The sequence below is a fragment of the Pteropus alecto genome, unplaced genomic scaffold (assembly GCF_000325575.1).
Source record: "Pteropus alecto unplaced genomic scaffold, ASM32557v1 scaffold224, whole genome shotgun sequence".
Classification (NCBI taxonomy): domain Eukaryota; kingdom Metazoa; phylum Chordata; class Mammalia; order Chiroptera; family Pteropodidae; genus Pteropus; species Pteropus alecto.
In genome coordinates this window covers 435027-449482 of record NW_006436289.1, presented here as the reverse complement: position 1 = coordinate 449482, position 14456 = coordinate 435027, and the positions used below count along the sequence as shown (strand labels likewise).

Here is a 14456-nt window from a genome sequence, read left to right as displayed (position 1 = left end):
CTCTTCCGTCTGAGCAGTGTGGGTGGCCAGACCCGACTCCCACATTCGTCACCCGTACCTTAAAGTTCTGCGTCCTACAGAAGACCCCGTCTGGCTGGTCCTCTGGGAAGAGAGGCACCGATTATCTCCTCTCTCCCTGAATCTCCCTCATTCTGGTCAACCCAGGTCTCAGGCACACAGTTGTAGAAGTAGCTGAGATTTCTTGGAGGGGTGTGGGGTGTGTGTGGAGGGGAATAGAGTAGTTAAATGACCTTCTTCCCTAACTCATCGTCCATCCATCTCCTGACGCATTGGTGGCTTTTTTGTTGTTCCTGTTCAAATGATGAGACTGCTTGTCCCTCTGGAGAATTACTTTGATTCTCCCATCTGACTCATCCTTCCCTTAGCCTTTCAATTAACCTGTTTCTGCCCTGTGCATCTCAGCCCCATCCCAGCTCTTTTCCTCACTACACCTGTCACCCGCATCTGATCATCCCTGCTCCTTTAGCCCCTTATGCACTCCCATTGCCACCTGCCTCTCTCATCCCTACTGCTACTCCTTAGCTCAGTTTCCTAACCCAGCCTGTTACCCTGGAAGGTTTCGGCAACTAAGAAGAGTAAACCCTGGAAAGAGAGAATGAAAGGGTCTGGGAGATGGAAGGACCAAGAGCAGAGGCAGGATCAGCAGGGACTGAAACTGCGTCCACACACCAAAATACAAAGTAAAACATGCAGTCAGCATTCACATGACCAAGAGCTGAATTGGGTATGTGCAGCCCAAACACCACAAAGTCTCACTGCATTTTTTTTTCACTTTCCATCTAACCTTTTGAAATTAAGACAGACTTGAAGATCAAAGACAATATAAAGAAGAAAGCAAGGGACAGGGACAGATTTACTTTCTAAGAGAGAATCACGGTCAGAAAAAAGAAGCATTATTAGAGGGATGATAAGTTAGAGAACAAGGGAAGCCTGAGAGAGTCGCTGACTAGAGACATTAAGAGATCAAGGAGAAGAGAAGAGGAGCAGAGTGTGGGTATTGCCCTTGACCTATTTCATTGCACTTGATAGGCAAGATTCTTAACATAGGTGTATTTGCACCCTTACAAATGAGAGAACGGGTTTGGTAAGGTGCAAGTAATTTGCCAGTGCTAGTTTGAGGCTCCTAAAATTGGTTTCCCATGGTGAATGGTGTATGTTGGGAGGGAGCAGGAGGCAGGAGATAGAGGTGGGCACTGGTATTTAGTATTTCACCTTGGAGCCAAAGGTGCTAGCTCTTTGTGGAAATGTCCTCAGCCCAGTCTACAATGAGAGCTACTTCATTCTGTATGTTCTCACCCAGCCTGAAGCTGGGCGTTTGGCTATAGGTAAAGCCCTTCTAGAAGCTGGGGAATCGGGTAAGGCTTCAGCTTGGGGTTGCCCAGGAGAAATAGGCAAGTGCCAACAAGAAGGGTATATGGGTACTCAAAGAACTCCAGAGAGGGGCCCTTGGGCAGAGCCAGGGACTAGCTCATCCCAAAGCTCATTGTGGACATACCTTAGCCCTCAGCCCCTGCCTCCTTGCCTGGGATGTATCAAACCCAGCTTGGCTCTTTTCAGCCACCGCTTCTGCTTCTGATCACAGACTGCACAGGACAGTGATTTAAGGACACAATACTAGCTCTGGAATTAGGCACATCTGTATTCAAGGCCCACTCTTCCCCTTACTAGCCCTGGAGGCCTTGGGCGAGTCATTTAACCTCTCTGAGCCTTCATTTCTTCTCCAGTAAAATTGGGGTAATAAATGCTTACCTTGCAGAGCTGTTGTGATAATTACATGAGATGATATATGTAAAGTACTTAGCAGAGCACTCAGCTCATAGTAAAGTACTCAATAAATGGGAGCTGTTAGAATGCTTGCCACCATCTTCAGTTGAAAATAAGTCAAATTGTTCAAAATTCAAAAGGGAACTGGAGTTGTTTATCTTACAGAAGAGAAGTTTGGGGACTGAGTCACAAGGGCCAGGTCTGTGTACTTAGAGAGTTCTAGGAGAGGAATCGAATCTGTAAGCAATCAGCATAGGGCAGCATGCAGCAGGAGGTGGGCTCTGCCAGCTCTGATACTAATACTTTTCTCTCCAGCAACAGAACTGCTCAGCCCTCCATCTGTGTGGTTTGAAGCAGAGTTTTTCCGCCACATCCTCCACTGGACACCCATCCCAAATCAGTCTGAAAGGACCTACTATGAAGTGGAGCTCCTGAGGTAAGGAAGAGGGAGGATGAGAGAAAGAGAGAGATGAAGGAAGGAGTGGATGAATCCATCACCTTCTACTGCCTTGTTGTAGGAAGATACCTGCCTTGTTGCTGAAGTGACACCAGGAAGGACCCTGGTATAGATCCATCAGTTGACAAGTACTGATTAAGTCTCATATGTACTGAGCGGTGTGCTGGGAGCTCTGGGATGAGAAAGCCACAGTATTGCCTTTACCCTCTAGGTTTTTCCATCTTACTGGAAAAACAGGAAAATCACCCATAGTACAGTTGAAAAAGAAGGAAACCCTAACGACTGTAAATGTAGTTGGGATAAGGGAGAAATTAGGCTATGTTTCCAGGAATAGCAAGTCTTCCTGGAGGAGTTAGGATTTAAGCGACAAATTGGAAGTGACTATTCCAATTTAAGAATCTCTAAGACCACAGAGAAATTGGTACAGGGTCCCAGAACCAAGGTAGACCCCCTTGCAATTAGATGTCCTAGACTAGAGGAAATACCTTGAGGGCTGAACCATCATGGGAGCACCCTCCCTGGCCTCTTGCTTCTTCCCTCTTAAAAGAGATAGGTATGAACACAAGTTTCTCTGACAGTGCCTACCTTGATATGTCCCCAGGTATGGCATGGAGCCCTGGAAGTCTATCCCCAGCTGTAATCAGACCCTGCTGCTGTCCTGTGATCTCACCATGGCAACCCTAGACCTATACCATAACTACGGTTACCGAGCCAAAGTCCGGGCAGTGGACGGAAGCCGGCACTCTAACTGGACTATCACGAGAACCCGCTTCTCCATAGATGAAGGTGTTTTTCCTTTCCTGGGCCTAGAACATGGCTTTTGGGGTCCTTTCTAGCCAGAAGCTCTAGTCTAGAACTTTTCTCTCTGTTCCCGTAGCTCGCCATGTCATCCGAGCTTCCTGGCTGGGGAACTAGTTGCTCAAACAAACCTGAGTCAGGACTTTGGAGAAAGTTTAGATGAAAATAGTCAAGTTGTTCAAGATTTAAAAGGGAACTAGAGTTGTTTTTCCTATAGAAGAGAAGTTTGGGGGTGAGTTGGGGCAGTTGAGTCACGAGGGCCAGGCCTGTGACTTGGAGGTTTCTGAGAGAGGAATCAAATCTATAAGCACTCAGCATAGGGTGGCAAGCAGCAGGCAGAATTGGATCAGCTCCCCACACACACACTTTAGGGATGAACTCCCAGGGCTTAAGATTTGAGGCTTTGAAGTAAGGAGGTGCTACAAGGAGAAGTTGGGAGTCTCTCTGAGATAGGAGGAAAGAACGAGCACCAAACACAATGAGTTTTTCCTATTCTGCAGGCTGGGACCCACTGTGCTGTGTGATGAGCCTGCTCTTCAGAATTCAGTTAGAACTGATAGTCTAGGATGTTTTAGATCATTGGTTCCCAAATGTCTGCCTGCAGGCCAGTGCTCAGCTGGCTGCAGAAACATTACCTGAGGAGTGTGTTGAAAATATTGGGTGTTTCTAGGATCCTGCTTCAAAAATTCAGATTCGCTGTTTCTTGAGTGGGCCCATCTGTATTTTTAATGTGCTCCCCAGGAAGTCTTAATGTTCTGCTAGGTGGCCCAGGTTTTAGGGTGGTAAAGCTCGACCCTGGAGGCCAGGCATGGGTGGGGGACCCAGGCCCTTCCCAGCCTGCAGGCCTCATGTTTTTGCCTCCCCACACAGTGAATCTGACAGTTGGCAGCATCAAGCTAGAGATGCACGATGGCATCATCTTCGGAAAGATCCAGCCCCCCAGGCCCAAGATGGCCCCTAAAAACGACACATATGAAAGCATCTTCCCATACTTCCGCGAGTATGAGATTGCAATTCGAAAAGTACCAGGACACTACAAGGTATGAGATTTTCCAAGGCCACAGGACCTGGGCTGGGAGTGCCTTTTGTGCACTGCTGGGGAAATTGCCAGTAGAGTATAGGGAGGCCGTAGGGGTGGGAAAGGAATTGAGATGACCTCAGTCCTAAAACTGGTGCTCCTCTCAGGTGGCAGGGAAGACACTGCCTACTAGGTGTCACGAAACACAGGAGACATTTTGTAACTATTGTTTCTCGTCTCCTTGAAGGTGGATATTTATTCCATTGTTATAGATGGGAAAATGAGGCTCCAAGAGGCTATGTAATTGCCCAAGGACACCCCTGTAAATGGGAGAGCTAGAATCTGCAAAATCCATCCTCTTCCCCTCCTACCACAGTAGATTCCAGCCCCCTCTAGGAAGGTCCTCAGCATCTTTAAAACACTTCCTTTTATTTTTTAATACAAAATAAATCATGGTAATCACAGGGATAGTGGGCTACATTGATAATACAGGGTTTGTTATATTAGAACACTGACGGGCATTGGCCTAGATTACATCTAAAGGCCCCTCCAGCTCCCAGCTTCCATGCATCAGGAAACAAGGATATTTTGTTTATTGCTGTCACTGTTTTCATTTCAGTTCACAAACAAGAAGGTAAAACATGAAAACTTCAACTTCTCCATCCCCGGAGAGGTGGGAGAGTTCTGTGTCAAGGTGAAACCTTCTGTGGGCTCCCGAGTGAACAAGGGGATATGGTCCGAGGAGGAGTGCATCGTGCTGTCTCGGCAGTGTGAGTTGGTCAGGGCTGCTGTTCTAAGGGGAGACAGGCAGGAAGGGTCTCACAGGAAGTATCTTACACAATCCAAAAAACTGCTGATGCCAGGCACTGTGCTAGGCACTCCCCCACAAAGCTCTCCATCCTCACACAGCCCTATGAGAGAGCTCCTACTGTCCCCATTTTAGAGATGAGGGAACCGAGGCTCAGTGTATTTAAGCTACTTCTTAGGGTACAGTGGCAGAGCCAGGTGTCCTGATTCTGCAGATACTTCCACTTGAGCACAGCTATCCTCCCTAGGAAGCCCCCAGGTCACCCTCAGTCAGCTGTGGTAGTTCCTGTTTGTTACAGTCCTCTGCTGTCTTCTCTTAGAGCTGAGGGCACAAAGGGCCTTCTCCTTACCTTCCCCTTAGAGGAAGCAGAACTTAGCTGACTCCTCGCCACAGCTGCTGAAGTCAACAAATACTGTGCCAGCTTCTTAGCCAGGCACTGGGAAGGGGAAGGGGATTTGAGATGTGAAGGCCATGGTCTTGCCCCAGGGATCTTTCAGTCTGGACAGGGTGTGCCCAGAGGAAGCTGTAACTGAAAACTCAGGACAGCATATGTCCAGTGCCCAATGAATCATGCCAACAGTCAGTACACTGGAAGTTCCCAGTCCAGTGTGGGCAGGGTCTGGCAAAGACCAAAGTGAGTCCTTACATTTCCAAAGTACTCGAAAGCTCATTGTCGCTTAAGCCTTCCTCTCATTTAAGCAGAGTAAGGCATCATCTGTGTGTCAGACAGCCTTAAGAGCCTTTTCTGCTTTTACTCACTTAAAAAGAAATAACTTTGTGTAGAGGTCTGAGTCAAATCCCAGCTTTACCACTTATGAGGTACATGATGTTGGGCAAGTTGCTTGACCTCTCTGGGACTTAGGATTCTAATCTATAAAAATAGGGATGATAATAGTATTTTCCTCCTAGGGTTGTTATATGGATCAGATAACATAAGTAAAGGATTTGGTAGATGGTAAGTGCTGTGTACTTTGCAACCATCCTGTGTAGTAAGTGCCATTATTTTTCCATTTACAGATAGGGAAACTAAGGCTAAGAGAGGCTGAGGAATCTTTCCATAGCCTCATAGCTAGTAAGTGGTGGGGCTGGGATTTGAACCCAGATCTGGCTGCCAAAGTCCCTGTACTTACCTGTTATACCATTCTGACTCACTGTTCCGCCTGCTGTAGTATGAGTGCAGAGAGCTGGCAGCAGTCAATGTGTATAGTGAGGAAATCCTTCAGGGCCAAGGTTCAGAGACCAGGCAGCGATTCCGAAGAACCCAGATACATCTAGGGTTGTGGTCTAGAGGTAGCCTGGGTCGGTGAGGGTCACCTGGGCTACTCACTGAGTGGCTCCAGAAAATAGCCATGAGATCCCTGAGGACTGACCGTCCCACAGTGCCTGGCCTCAAATGCATCTCTCTTGGCCTGCAGATTTCACCGTGACTAACCTCAGCATCTTCTTCACCTTTGTCCTGCTGCTCTGTGGAGCCCTGGCCTATCACTTGGTCCTCCAGCTATATGTGCGGCACCGGAGAAAGCTGCCTGCCGTCCTGGTAAGTCTCACAGGAAGGCCACTACCCCATCCTTCCTAGCCACCAGGACTCCAGAAGACAGTTGCTCCTTCATAGGTAGTCCCTTCCCTGACATTATCGGAAAGCACCTTCATTAAGCACCTGGGGGCAGAGTGAAAACTTGACCATAAGCCCAGTGCTGAGAAGGTTTCTTTCTAATGACCCAGATAAGATATGTACTGAGTAGTCCCAACCCCCCACGTGTCAGTTTGTTACCAAATACTAGTAATTGGCAATGGACCAGCCCCTGTGCATTATTAGTACCTCTGAGTCGGGTATATTTACTGTCCTCATTTTACAAGTGACAAAATTGAGGCTTAGAGAGATTGTTACAGGTGCAGGGTTACACAGCCAGGAATAGCCGGGATGGAACCCAGTCTTTCCCACCCACAGTGGTTGGCGATAAGTACTCTGGAAGGGGAAGAACGCAGGGCTGGAGGTGCTGGCCCTTGGGCTGCCCTCAGAGTGGGAGAGCAGAGGGAAAGGTGATGCTGGAGAGGAGAGGTTTTTGGAGGAAGCCATAGTCTCCAACCCCTCCCTGAGTGTCTCCTCTTGCTACACAGTTCTGAAAAATGCTTCATTCATGGTAAACAAGCCTCCAAAACTTAACCTGCAGCACTGGGCGGCATTTCCAAACTTCAGCCTCTCTCTGGCCCGAGATTCAGGCTGTTCCAAAGGTTGCCTGCCACATCCCCCACCACTGGCTCACATCTGGAAGGGGACCCAGCAGAGCAATCCCAGGGTTTCTAGGAAAAATAAGGAGAGAGACAAAGACCCTCTGAAATTATTTTGAGTAAGAATTCCAGGAAGTGGGGAGACAGGGAGAGAAGAGGGGTGGGACTGCCTGGCCTAATTAGGGTATTTGTCCAGGCAAAAATGAACTGTGTTCCTAGCTGCAGGGCCCTGGGTAGGAAAGTATGAAAAGGGAACTCGGAACAGGCAGCGCCTTCCAGCCTTAGGGCTTATAAAGTGCTTTCTGTGTCTCGCTTAAGTGTGTAGCTCATTGTCCTTTCTCTGTGCCATGCAGAGATTCAGGTCTACAAACATATGCATTGGCCTGTTTGACAAGAACTTTGAATATATTCTATGTGCAGGGCCCAGAGCTGGGATGAAGTGATATAGAGATGAGTGCACCATGGGGCCTGCCCTCAGGATGGATAACTATAAAGTAGAGAAGTGGAGAAGGGTAGTCCTGGTACACTGGATGGGAGGTTCTTAGTCAGGCATCAGGAAAAGTATCTAGGAAAAGAGCAAATGTGGTGGCAGTTGAGCTGCAGCTACTGAGTACCTAGGACATGCTGATTAATGTGGCCCTGGTCCCAGAGGGGCTTGGTTATAGCCAGGTGGGGTGATCGTATAAACTATTAATTTTCTTGCAAACCATTGAAATAGACATAGATACAAAATACCAAAGGAGATTACAGGCAACCTCTGGTTTCTTGTTCCTTCTATACATTTGGATTACAGAATTGAGTTGCTCTTGAGAGTTTTTCCCCCCTCAAGACAAATACAGCCCAATTCATTTATCTAATGATCATGGTCATCACTAACTTTATGAACAACTTATAGTGCACAGACCGCCTTCGCATTCCTTAGCTTGTTCACATTCATTAGCTGCTTTGATTTGATTCTTCAACAATATATCAAGGTAAGTAATATTGGACAAGTGGGGATTTCAAATCAGGAGAGTTACATACTTTGGGAAAATCGCTTACCTTCTCTGAGGTTTAATTTTCTCCTCTAGGAAATAGAAACAATAATACTTTCTCAGAGAACTATTGGAGAGTAAAATTCAATTCACCAAATATTTGTCGAGTGCTTCCTATATACTAGGCTCTGTTCTAAGCACTTTACATGCATTAACCTCAACATGAGGAGGCAGATACTGTCATTATTTCCATTTTACGGGTGAGGAACTAAAGCACAGAGAGGATAATGAATTTAGCCAAAGTGACAGAGCTGAAAAGAAGCAGAGATGGGATTTGAATTCATGAAGCCTGGCTCTGGAATACACATCCTTAATCACCAAGCCATGTTATATTAATAGAAACTCAACCAATAAGAGTTGTATTAGAGTCATCACATACAAAGAGAATGAGGGCAGATGTGCAACAGTGAGTCAGTAAATCAGTCAGCAAACCTTATGAATGCCTACTATGTGCCAGCCCAGTTTAAGCTTTGGGAACAGAGTGGCTGACAAGTCTAGATAGCAACTGCTCTTAAGGAGTTTGTAGGTGGGGAGTGATTGTGTGTGTATGTGCATGTTGGGATCGGGGACAGAAGAGGACAGATGAAAACAAATTAAAAAATAATTCCAGGAATTAAGTGCTGGGAAGAAGTAAGCTAAGTTAATGTGGAGAGAGTATCTGGAGCACTACTATAGCAAGGGTGATCAGGAAGGCCTCTCTGAGGAGGCGACATCCGAGCTGAAAGCTGAACGGTGAGGAGGATACAGACATGCAAAGCACTGAGAAAAGGGTATTCCAACTAGAAAGAGCAGCATGTGCAAAGGCCTTGAGACAGCATTGTGCTGATGTGTTCCAGAGCAGAAAGAACACTAGTATGGCTGGGACGGAAGAGCCAGAGTTAAGTGATTTCCCTGAGAACCTTGGCAGTTAATATGCTCTTCAGCTGCTAGTTGTGCTTGTTCCACTGCCCCACATTGCAGCCACCCTGTGTTTGTGAAACTCGGGGAGTAGAGAAATTAATTTGATGTCTCACATCCAGCATTTGAAAAAATGAAATGGGTAGGATGAGATAGAATAGAATTGAATAGAAAACAGATCACTGGTAGTAATAAGTATTATTTTGTCAAATTAGTTTTAGTTATTTGTATATGCGTCATACATTTATGGGCTACTTACATACAGGTTATTATATAACGCATTGCTTATTTTGGAGTCATAGTCAAAAGCATTTGAAACACACTTCTAGATCTAGATGAGTCCAGCCTGCTCTCAGGTTTGCAAAGCACAGCAATTGAGATTGTTCACCATTCCCTGCAGATCCCCTTCTGCTTGTCATCTCATTTGGGCTCTGAGAATACTGGCTTCTTATGTATCTGGCCTGAGCCAAACTGAGAATTGCATTAGGAGGAAAACTTGATGCTGAAACAAAACAAAAAGAACAAGTGGCTGTGTACTCCAGGCTCTGTAGTCCCCTTTTGTTGGAGCACTACCTCCTTGATCTCTCCTCCTGGACTCATGGCCTCCCACAGCAACACGAGTAGGTTTCTCCAGGTGGCCCTCTGCCTCACCCGCTCCTTTCTTTCCTCTCCAGGTCTTTGAGAAGTCTAGTCCTTTCAGTCTCATCAAACAGCTTCCCAGCCCAGACACCCAAGACACCATCCATCCCCTTGATGAGGAGGCCTTCTCCAAGGTGTCCCCAGAGCTTAGAAACTCAGAGCTGCATGGCAGCACGGACAGTGGCTTTGGCAGTGCCAAGCCATCACTGCAAACTGAAGAGCCTCAGTTCCTCCTCCCTGCTCCCCACCCCCAAACTGAGCGGACTCTGGGAAAGAGGGCACCCCTGGAGCTGGAGAACAGCTGCAGTAGTGGCAGCAGCAACAGCACAGACAGCGGGATCTGCATGCAGGAGCCCAGCCTGAGTCTTGGCACAGGACCCAACTGGGAGCAGCAGGTGGGGAGCAATAGCCAGGGCCAGGATGACAGTGGCATTGGCCTAGTCCAGAACTCTGAGGCGCAGCCCAGGGATGTACAAGATGGCTCATCCTTGGGCCATGTCAGTCCCTTGGAGCCTGAAGTGACTGAAGAAAAAGACCCAGCCATGGTGGCATTTCAGGGCTACCTAAAACAGACGAGAGGCACAGAGGAGAGGGCAGCCAAGGCAGACTGCCTGGAGGAAGAGTCCTCCTCAACAAGTGACCTTGGCCTCAAATACAGAATGTGCCTGGATGCCAAGAACAGCTGGCCTCCACAAGCCCTGGCCAAGGGCTATTTGAAACAGAATCACCCAGAAATGACTCTTGCTCCCTCAAAGGCCCCAACTGGACAGTGGAACCAACCAACTGAAGAATGGTCACTTCTGGGCTTACCCAGCTGTGGTGACCTAGGAACATCTGACTGGAACTTTGCCCATGATCTTCTCCCTCTGGACTGTGTGGCAGCCCTGGATGGTCTCCTGGGCAGCTTTGACTCAGACCTGGTCACCCCGCCACTGATCTCCAGTCTGCACTCAAATGACTGACTCAGGCTAAGAGGGTGCTTTTGATTTCAGCTTTGTCCTGGCTGGACTAGTTGGAGAGGCCCCAGAAGTCAGAAGTAAAACATGATGCCAGTCTGGACACTTTTCTGCAAGCCCAGTAGGGCCAGCCCTAGCCAGGCCCAGCAGGGCTGGCCTAGGTGCCCAGGCAGAAGGAAACCATCTCACTATGCTGGTGCAGAGTGTGTGGGTGGCCTTTTCTATAGACAGGGCCCTACAGACTCTGATAGAGCTGAGAAGGGTGAGGCAGAGACCTCTTCCTCACTCAAGACTCTTTCTATATGATAAAGATTATTTGTTCTTGGGAATCATGAGGTTTTCTGGAGTTGTGTTGAGCCTGCCAGGCTGAAGTCAGCTCAGATCCAGGCCTCCCCGACTAAGCCAGCCATGTGTCAGGGCCTCTAGCAAGATGGAGGCTGGGAAGATGCAGGCTTCAGGGCCTCACAGCAAGCAAGGGTCATTTCTAAGGGGAAAAAGAGGGAGCAAAGACCGAGTGTTATCTCTTGGATGAATGATTACCTGACCACTAGGCTGGGATGGTCACTTGGAGAAACTCCTCCACTGGCAGGCTTCCCAGGTAGGGAGCATGTCATGGAAGATCTTAAGGTGTGGCTGCCCTGGTCAGCCAGTTAATCCATCGACCATTGTTATAGAGCCATAGGGGGATGAAAGGAACTGAGACCCAGCAGAGTGTTTTGGCTCAGAACCCATCCCTCTGGGGATGTCTTATGTTCATATGCAGATATCTTCCTCTTTCAGCAAATAGAGCAGCATCCCCCTCAAGTACTTGCAGTGGCCAAGCCACGCACTGTCCCTACCCTTTGGCCCCTGCATTTGCCAACAGGTCTAGAGAAACAATGATTGTTTATATTGGTCGAAACTCAGCCCTTCAGGCAGCCTCTGGGATTAGGCATTCGTTTGTCTGCCCCAGAGAGTCAGAGTTGGGGCCTAACTGTGTTTGCAGCTGACATCCAGCTACAGACCCACAGGACAGGGTACTGGACTGTGATGTCTGCTCTCAGTGTTCAGCTGCATGACCTTGGGTCAGCTACTTCTCAGAGGGCCTGTTACCCTATATGTGAAATAAGGGGCCCTCCAGGCTGGATGTTAGCCAAGCTGGCCTCTGGGATATTTCTAACCGCATCTGATCCTGGGCTGGGAGGAAGTGGACTGTGGAACCCTTGTCTACCTAGAGCCCGCTTCTTTCTCATGCTGAGGGCTAACAGATCCAGCAGAAGTCCATGGCATCATGCTAAGAGAACTACAGACACTGGTCACTGAAAGCGGGCAGCTTTGGGCCCAGCTTCCCCAAGTCAGTTTGGAATCTAAATTCAAAGCTGGTTTACAGTCCATGGACAAGAAACTGGGAGGATTGACGGACCTAAATCATCCCATGGCCCTGCATTTCTCTGTGGCATTCTGAGACTAGACATTCTGGCCTAAGGATCCAGCTGGAACGGAACCTTTTCACTCTGCCAAGAAGCTCTAGGTGACAGCCTGGTAACAACTCCCTCTGGAAACTTAGGCTTGAGGAATGATTCCTCAAGGTTCCCTTGGAAGGTTTATTTATTTATTATTTTATTTATTAAAGCAAAATAGTGCAGTGAAAGAATTCTGCATATTTCAAGAGCCTAGAAGTTCTAGTTCGGACTCCGTTGTTTCTAGCCATGCGATCTTGGGAAAAATCACTTGTCCTCCTTTGTTTCCTCATCTGTAAAACTAGAAAACAATGCCTGACTTGTTTCAGGGATGTGAAGTTCCACTGACGAAGTGGATGTGAATGTGACTTGAATACTGTGATATATTTTTTTATTTCAATAAATTGTCAAGACCATGGGAATTGTGTGAAACCAGTCAGATTTCTGATGACACAGTGGCTGGTGGAGGACTCAAGCTGTGGGTGATCGAGGAGTGATAATAAGATGTGCGATGTTACTTTAAGGACTGAAGACTCAGGCTCAAATCACACAGATTCAGGTACAAGTCCTCAGGCTAACATTTATTGTCTATGACCTTGGGCAAATTTCTGATCCTTTCTAAGTTCCAGTTTCCTCATCTATAAGCTGGGAATAATAATTCTTCATGAGGATGTCATATGGTTTAAATGAGATCACGTATAAAGAGTTTCGACAGGCACATGGTGGTTTATGAATAAATAGCTGTCATTGGCTATAAGGGAAATGGACAATTTTTCTTGGAAATAGGTGAAAATAAAAGAGATAATGAAAATGTATGTAGTGAAAGTATGTGTAATTAATGGAACATAATGTAAAGACATGTAAAGAGTTTGTAATGTAATGAAAGATCATGAAAATGCATGTAAATGAAAGAGTATACAGGGGGTTCTTTCAGAAGTCTGAAAAGAAAAGGGTGGAAAGTATAACATGATGTTTTGGGTATAAATTCTGATAACTTGGAAAGAAGATCCCGGAAGCCCCTCCCCTCCAGGAAGACAGCAAACAAGACCTTCTTGGAGCCACCTGCTCCCCTGGACTAGAGGTACCTCTAGGGGTACTTCTCATAAGTACGGAAGTGATCATTCTCTTCTAAACGCAGTCTGCTCCTTCCACGAAAAGCCACACATGCGTGGGTTTGAGTCTCTCCCCAAGCTCAGCCCACGGGGTGGAGCAAACCCAGGGCTCATGGCCAGAGTCTCTGATGCACTTTGTTCTTTGTCCCAGCCTGAATCCTTGGGGAGGATGCCTCTTGCCTTTCACTCAGATAATAATCGGTTCTGGGGAAGTATTGATCCTATCACCTTCAGAGAACTTGACTAATATCGCACCATCTGGGACCTGCTCAGACTTTTGCCCTGGAGGCCTCCTTGTCAGGCTGGTAAGAGGCGTGGGTTTGGTCAATTTCTCCTGGAAATGAGTGTTGGAGATGGCTTCTACTCTAATGAAAAAGCCCCTGAGAAAGGTTGGATGAAGGCTGACAAGAGGCGAATATAAAGACTCAGAGAATAAATAAGAGGCATCGAATTCAGGAAACCAGGCCAGGGTGGTTGGAAGAGGAAATGGCAGAGCAGCTGGAAGAAGGGAAGGGAGTCGGAGCTCTGGCTGGATCTCCTCGGCTTTTAAGCTACCCTCGGACTGCCCAGCACAGCCAGGGCTGTGGGAGAAATTGAGAGAGTTCTTCCAAACGGCGGGGGGTGAGACACTTCCAGGCTTCTCCGGAATTTGGATTAAAGTCCCCAACAGAAGGCCCCCATTTGTTCTTAAAGTGAGTAACCTCCTTCAAGGGCTTTTCCAGGCTGAGGAATGTGTGATTCTGTACTTTTATGAGCGAATGGAACTTCCTCTTAGTAAGGAGAGAGGGGAAATGGACCAACATTGACGAATGAGGAAATTCTATTAAACCGTGTTTTCCCAACTTTGTAAATAGTTGTAGTCAAAGAATCTGCCCTGCCTCCTCCTCCATCCCTCCTCACTCAGTTCTGGAGCACACACTGTCACAGAATACACACAATCTCTAGGAATGGTGGGTCATACCATAGAGCCCACACTGCACTGTTGGTGGAAGTTCTCTGAGCCCTACATGTGAACGGCAGAGAAAGGCGCACTGTGGGCTGTGCCTACCTAGAGCAGTACTCTGGTAACTGTGTGAGGTAGGTTCAAGCAGTTAGTGCTGATTGTATCAAGCCCCAACCTAGAAGACGCTAAGTAGTGGGAGGCATGACTCATCTATTTCCTGTCATGCTCATGAGTTTGGGGGTTTCTTTTAAAACAAATCCACAATTTGAAATTAAATGCATTTCTCTTAATGACACACAGCACCTCACTAAAAGTTTGATCTTAAATTTACCTAGCTCTAA

The 14456-nt window shown here is 47.3% G+C and overlaps 1 protein-coding gene across 1 annotated transcript in view; it reads left to right on the top strand.

Moving 5' to 3' along the window:
• Nucleotides 1–12843, top strand: part of IL10RA (interleukin 10 receptor subunit alpha) — a 13006-nt gene extending 163 nt beyond the window's left edge. Inside the window, exons 2-7 of the mRNA XM_025047474.1 lie at nucleotides 2074–2221; nucleotides 2844–3028; nucleotides 3911–4080; nucleotides 4678–4828; nucleotides 6282–6403; nucleotides 9701–12843. Coding sequence (XP_024903242.1) covers nucleotides 2074–2221; nucleotides 2844–3028; nucleotides 3911–4080; nucleotides 4678–4828; nucleotides 6282–6403; nucleotides 9701–10627 — 1703 coding nt within the window. The 3' untranslated portion in view covers nucleotides 10628–12843. The remainder of the gene's footprint in view (nucleotides 1–2073; nucleotides 2222–2843; nucleotides 3029–3910; nucleotides 4081–4677; nucleotides 4829–6281; nucleotides 6404–9700) is intronic.
• The last annotated feature ends 1613 nt before the right edge of the window (nucleotides 12844–14456 follow it).